General features: G+C 43.1%; 2 protein-coding genes across 2 annotated transcripts in view; one reads left to right on the top strand and one right to left on the bottom strand.

The window, feature by feature from the left end:
- Positions 1 to 7,017, bottom strand: part of FAM160A1 (family with sequence similarity 160, member A1) — a 279,944-nt gene extending 272,927 nt beyond the window's left edge. Inside the window, exon 1 of the mRNA XM_011973234.1 lies at positions 6,768 to 7,017. The gene's annotated coding sequence lies outside the window, so the exon portion shown is untranslated. The remainder of the gene's footprint in view (positions 1 to 6,767) is intronic.
- A 124-nt stretch (positions 7,018 to 7,141) lies between these two features.
- The window catches only part of LOC105534530, a 116,652-nt gene continuing 116,582 nt past the window's right edge, over positions 7,142 to 7,211 (top strand). Inside the window, exon 1 of the mRNA XM_011973257.1 lies at positions 7,142 to 7,192. Within this exon, the coding sequence (XP_011828647.1) occupies positions 7,142 to 7,192 (51 nt within the window). The remainder of the gene's footprint in view (positions 7,193 to 7,211) is intronic.

A 7,211-nucleotide genomic window follows, 5' to 3' on the forward strand; every position in this document is an offset into this window, starting at 1 on the left:
ATTAAATTTAGCCAAAGTATCTTATTTCACATTTTCCACACATAGAGGGAAATCAGTTCCTAGCACTTTCTACAAGTCAAAAGATCCCAAAATGGACCCATGACCAATATTTCAACAGAGGTAAACTTTAACAATTTAAAGAGAAGAGCTAAAATACACCCTCCATTCTGCAAAACCTAGTGGATTTTCTGAACTCCTTAATGGCATGTCCTAGAATAATGTTCATAGGAAAATGTTAAAAAAAAAAACAAAAACTATGCTCCATAAAAACTAATTAGCAGCTCAACCAACAGCTGCAGAGTATTTTTATAGCTGTTACCAATTACTATCTTCTCTTGGGGAAAACATTAATATCAAAAGAACCTGAAATGTGAGGAAATTAGGTGAACCCTATCTAAAAGCTCAGCACCTTTTGCTGTTATGACCTCTTATTTCAGTGGCTGGTCATCTATTAATAATTTCTCTCTTCAGTCTCATGCATTCAGAAAGAAAGAGTGTGTTCATATAACTAAAAATGAAGGGACACTGCTAGGGGAAGTGTAAATTAAAGAAATTTAACATTTTCATAACAGTGACTCATAAACCTTTCCTACAGAAAACACAAGCGTACAATGATACACTCTCAAGGATGTTCTCTGAAACACTGTTCTTAATATAGAAAAATGGAAAACAACCCAAATTCCCAACAGAGGGAAACTGTTTAAATAAACCATGTTACAGGGCCAGGTGTGGTGGCTCACGCCTGTAATCCCAGAACTTTGGGAGGCCAAGGCAGGTGGATCACCTGAGGTCAGAAGTTTGAGACCAACCTGGCCAAACCCTGGCTCTCCTAAAAATATACCAAGCATGGTGATGCACACCTGTAGTCCCAGCTACTCAGGAGGCTGAGGGAGGAGAATCACTTGAACCTGGGAGGCAGAGGTTGCAGTCAGCTGACATTGCGCCACTGCACTCCAGCCTGGGTGACAGAGCAAGACTCCACCTCAAAAAAGAAAAAAACAAAAAAACTATGTTATATCTATTCAATGCATTACTATACAGCCAGTAAAAAAAAAAAAAAAAAGGAGAATGATCTGCATGTATAGCCATAAAAACATTTTCAAGGTATATTATCAAATTAAAAATAAAAACCAAGTTGAAAGTTGCATAGGATTACCCTAGTAGTTACAAACAACCATGTTAATAATAAATGTATTTTTAAATAGAGGAAAAAATGAAGGGAAATAAACCTATTTACAGCAGTTTCTCCAGAATATAAGATTACAGTGTACTTTAACTTTTAACATTATATATTTCCATATTGTTTAGAATTTGAATAATATGTATGTAATAAGAAAATTAAGTCTCATTTAAGTTAGTGATATAATTGGAAAGGAAGTAGGAGAAAATCATATTTATAAAGAAAACGATAAACTTAAATGTGTTAACTTTCAATAATAGCCCTAAAATATCATTTGTCTCTACCTCTCTTTTAGAAGGCAATAGTATCCTCACTCTCAGAACTTCAAAATTAAGCAAAACACATAGATACTGGAAAACTCCCCTTAGCATCTCTTCTTAGTAATGTCTTCTGAGAATAAAAGTTTAGCCCAAATTCCAGTATTTATCAAAGTCAACTGGGCAAGTATGCCAGCTTCTAAACAGTTGCAGGCAAACCGCACATCTCTATTTCTAAGTAAAAGTAATTACAGAATTAACAACAAAAAGGTACAGATTCTGCAGACTCTAAAACCATTTGAAGCATTTTCAAAATTGAAATTTAAGGAATTAGATAAAAATACTTTTGAATCTATAGTCCAGTAACCTGTTCAAACACTGTAAAAACTAGATAGAGGCCAGACGCAGTGGCTCACGCCTATAACCCCAACACTTTGGGAGGCCGAGGCAGGCGGATCACCGAAAGTCAGAAGTTCGAGACCAGCCTGGCCAACATGGTGAAATCCCATCTCTACTAAAAAAAAATACAAAACTTAGCTGGGCATGGTGGCGCATGCCTGTAGTCCCGGCTACTCAGGAGGCTAAGGCAAGAGGATGACTTGGACCCGGGAGGTGGAGGTTGCAGTGAGCTGAGATTGCACCACTGCACTCCAGCCTAGGTGACAGAGTGAGACTCCATCTCAAGAAAACAAACCAACAAACAAACAAACAAAAAACTAACTAGATAGAAGGTGAAATAATTGCCTAGAAAGGAAATTGAAGAATCACTAGCAAGGTAAAACTTTCTACCTGCCTGGGAAAAGGTGTGACCTTGTCTGGAAGAGGTTTGTCTCTACAATTATGTGACCATGACCAAAACATTTAAATTTCTATATCTCAATTTCCTCACCTGTAAAATGGAAGAACTGGGAATAAATAATCTTTGTGGTCCTTTTTGGCTCTAAAATTCTGACAAAAGACCTTTGCTCCATCCTTGCCAAAGGGCTTTTTTTTAAAGTAATACATAAGAGGCCAGGAGCGGTGGCTCACTCTGTAATCCCAGCTCTTTGGGAGACTCAGGCAGGCGGATCACTTGAGGTCAGGAATTGGAGACCAGCCTGGCCAACATGGTGAAACCCCATCTCCACTAAAAATACAAAAAATAGCCGAGCATTGTGGTGCGTGCCTATAGTCCCAGCTACTTGGAAGGCTGAGGCAGGAGAATGGCTTGAACCCAGGAGGCGGAGGTTGCAGCAAGCTGAGATCATGCCACTGCACTCCAGCCTGGGCAACAGAGCGAGACTCTGCCTCAAAAAATAAATAAAGTAAAATAAAGTAATATATATGTACACAGTATAAAATGTGATCTAATATTATAAGGTACATAGCCAAAAACAGCAGATTTCTGCCTGGCTCCTCCTCACCCCTGAGTTTCATTCCCCAAAAGAATGTGCTTCAACTCTTCTAGCTATTTCTTCTGGTAATTACTTCTATATTTGTAAATCATGCACTTAAACTGCTATTTACAGAGTTTTTCAATTTTAGACATTGCCAAAATTCCTTATTCAATCTATCAGGGCATTTATTCACCCATGCCACTTTCCAAGATTTCCCTTCCAAACTTAATGGAGGTTACTTTAATTTTATTGTACAGCTATACTGTTGAGATGCTAAGGCTATACAGACTATATGTTATATGTGTACACACAGTTATACATACACATATATGCACATATTCATATATAGTCCTGTCATCCTGTCTCCACATGAGCTCATATTTTGATTAATAAGAAATAAGAGGGCCAGGCACGGTAGCTCACGTCTGTAATCTCAGCACTTTGGGAGGCCAAGAGAGGTGGATCACCTGAGGTCGGGAGTTTGAGACCAGCCTGACCAACATGCAGGAACCCCGTCTCTACTAAAAATACAAAATTAGCCAGGTGTGGTGGTGCATGCCTGTAATCCCACCTACTCAGGAGGCTGAGGCAGGAGAATTGCTTGAAAGTGGGAGGTGGAGGTTGCAGTGCGCTGAGATCGTGCCATTGCACTCCGGCCTAGGCAACAATGAGCAAAACTCTGTCAAAAGAAAGGAAAGAAAGGAAAAGAAAAGAAAAGAAAAGAAAAGAAAAGAAAAGAAAGGAAAGGAAGAAAGGGAAGGAAATGAAGGAAAGGAAGGATAGGAAGGGAAGGAAATGAAAGAAAGGAAGGATAGGAAGGAAAGGAAAGAAAGGAAGGAAAGAAAAGAAAGAAAGGAAAGAGAAGAGAAAAAGAGAAGAGAAAAGAAGAGAAGAGAAAGAAGGAAAGAAGGAAGAGCACATTTCACATCCAACCACTTCACAAAATGTAACAGGGAAAAAAGTGAAAGCATGGCCTGTAAATCAGAAATCCTGAATTCAGGTCTGAGTCCACAATATACAGGAGCAAAGTATGCATATAAAAGTCCCTTATTATCAGCCGAACACGGTGGCTCACGCCTGTAATCCGAGCACTTTGAGAGGCCTAGGTGAGTGGATCACCTGAAGTCAGGAGTTTGATACCACCCTGGCCAACATGGTGAAACACCGTCTCTACTAAAAATACAAAAAAAATTAGCTGGGCATGGTGGTGGGTACCTGTAATACCAGCTACTCAGGAGACTGAGGTAGGAGAATCACCTGAACTGGGAGGCAGAGGTTGCAATGAGCTGAGATCACGCCATTGCACTCCAGCCTGGGCAACAAGAACGAAACTCCATCTCAAAAAAAGTCCTTTATTATCTCTGAGCCTCATCTGCTTTCCTCCCATGTAATCTAAATACAATGGCATCTACTACAAAATGGTTAAATCACAAGGCACAAACATGGTACATGAAAGCACTTCGTGAAACATAAAGCACTACAGAACTGTTCGCTTCTGTAATCGTCTTCATTAAGAGATCCCTATAAATGAAGTCCCTGGAGTTTCTTGTCACTATTGAGCACTGTTGCCCTACCTGGGCTAAAAATCAAGGGTTGGAAGTTGCTAAAAATAAGGATGAAGTAGATCTAAATTGTGTTTCAACGGCAGAATCTGATCCAGATCTTCAATGGGCCTATGTATCATCCTAGGAGACAAATGTACACAGAATAAAGATCAAGTGTCTAAACAGATTAAATAAGGCAATTTTGCTTTATATTTGCAGGGGGAAATGAGGTTTCTTATTAAATTTTCTTTATGAAAGTAATACAAGAGGCCAGGTGTGGTGGCTCACACCTGTAATCCCAGCACTTTGGGAGACCAAGGCAGGTGGATTGCTTGAGTCCAGGAGCTCAAGGGCAGCCTGGGCAACGTGGCAAAACCCTGTCTGTATGAAAAATACAAAAAGTTAACAGAGTGTGGTGGCATGAACCTGTGGTCCCAGCTACTCAGGAGGCTAAGGTGGGAGGATTGCTTGAGCCCAGGATATCGAGGCTGCAGGGAGCCGAGACCATGCCACTGAACTCTAGCCTGGGCCAGAGAGAGACCCTAACTTTAAAAAGAAAGAAAGAAAGAAAGAAATATAATTTCACTCCTCAGAAGCAATTCTTGTTTTTTCTCATTTTTACCTCCATATCTCTACACAACATATTTGTACATCTGCTTCTTGTTTGCACTCATTATCTATCAAGTTCCTATTAAAGAAAGAACTTAGCAAAGAAAGTATTTTGACCCAATCTTGGGAGGCAGAGTACAGAACTGTCCAGCAATGCATTACTCTGACTCTGTAAAAATAAAACACTCCTTTTATTTCTAGTCTTCAAGTCCTCCATTAAAAGTTCTACATAAAGTCTCTACATGAGAGCCAAGAAAAAAGGTAGCCGGGCAGTTGGACCTAAATTTTTAGACCACTCTCAATCACTCTCTGAATCCACTTCAGTGATGTCCAGTTTCTCTGACCCTTTCCAGCCACCCCACACAGTTTAATCCTGTTCCTTGTCCTATAGGATAAATGATAAATAGGACTCTAAACTTAATTTATTTCAAGACAGGCAAGGACATAATTCTATGAGCTCTGAACCTTTAATTATGAGAAAAGTTACCTAAAGCCAACAAGTATGCTGCATTACAGAGTGAATTTGTGGACTAAATCTCCTGTTCGATTTCTGTCCAAAGAAGACCTTTGAAGTTCTCCAAATGTGGACTTCAGCTGTGGTTCACCACATGTGGACAGCTTCGGGGACAGCATCCTGCCTAGTGCCAGGTGTACAAGTGAACTTGAGGTCAGGCAGGTGACCCTGACAAGCAGGCATGGTACATTAAGGAGAGGAAATCTTTCCTCTCATTAATCAACAGGATAAAGGTGATTAACCAGGAATTATTTTTCAATGACCTATATAATTTCATCAGGGCTGCTATGGCTATTAGCAGGGAGCAGCTGACTTCCTAATGAGATGAATCTGATAGCACAGCCCTTCCAGAGAAGCCAAGGGAGCGAGCCCTATCTATAGGGAAGCAACAACTAGTAGGCACTGTTTACTCCTCCTCCTCCTGAGAGCTGTCTCACCTTCTCAATATTTGGCTCTTTCCCTTCAGGAGGGTTTCCCTGTCCCTGGATGGCTGGGGCTGTAGCATCTGCTGAACAACGGAAGCTGGATCTGCTGTGAACGGGTGGGTCCAGGAGGCTGGGACAGAACTGGGCTAATGCACCAGACCTGCTCATATGATTCCCAAAGTCCCAAGCCAACAAGGTTACCGCCCCCTGCACCAACACCTCGCTCTAACCAGGCCTGAAATAAGACAGCAGGTAGTTCCTCCCATTCCCTAGCAGAAGTGGAGTTAACAAGGGACCTTTGTTGAGCCAGAGGAAACACAAACACACACACACTATCAATAACAACCACGACTCGAACGGAGTTTCATCAGAGAATTTACGAAATTGAGCAACAGCTACCCAACAAGTAAGTCCTTACACCAGGAAAGGGCTGCAACCCTCAGAGGGGCACCGCCTCTGTCTCCTATGCAAGCAAGGTGATTTACAAGGGAAACCTGAACTGCACATCTCTTTGCCTTTGCCTGTACCTCCCAGAGGACCCAGGGACCAATGAATGGGATGGAGGGCCCTGATGACATCTTCCTTCGTCAAAACAAGCTGGCTCTCTCTATCCCAGGGTCAGTCACCGCGTAACGCCCCGTCCCGGAGCCCGAAACCCTGGGAGTCACCTCCTCCCCCTGGCGCCCCGGCCCGACGCAGCGACCCCGTTTGGAACGTCCCCAGCCTCCCCCCAGCCCAATGCCTGCTCCCCCTGCCCAGCTGGTGGATGCAGAGAAGGGACATTTCGAGTCTCCCTCCTCCTTTAACCCCCTAAAATAAAAGAATCCCTCAAGCGCAAATCTCCGGCCATCACAGCACCTACCTGTCCCCGACCGTGGCTCCTCCTCCCCGAGCAGTGGCGCTCGCTGGACAAGTGTCCTCAGACAGTCCAGAAAGTTTGCGCTGCGTTCCCGGGGACGCCTGCGCTGGACCCCGTGAGGAAAGCGGGGCCGGCTCCTCGCCCCGGGGGCGGCCGCCGCTGGAAAGTCTTGGCCCACGTCCTCCGGGCCCAGCTCAAACTCAAGAGTGCCCGGGAAGAATGTAGGTCGTGAGAAGGTCGGAGCGCAACTTTTCGAGGGTGCGTCAGCCACTGGCTGAGCCGCGTGGGTCATGAGCTCCCCAACGCCTCTCCCTAGTGAGCGCAGGAGGGGCGGGGCTAAATTGTGTTTCAACGGCAGAATCTGATCCAGATCTTCAATGGGCCTATGTATCATCCTAGGAGACAAATGTACACAGAATAAAGATCAAGTGTCTAAACAGATTAAAT

Source organism: Mandrillus leucophaeus, unplaced genomic scaffold, assembly GCF_000951045.1.
Source record: "Mandrillus leucophaeus isolate KB7577 unplaced genomic scaffold, Mleu.le_1.0 Scaffold136, whole genome shotgun sequence".
NCBI classification, from domain to species: Eukaryota; Metazoa; Chordata; class Mammalia; order Primates; family Cercopithecidae; genus Mandrillus; species Mandrillus leucophaeus.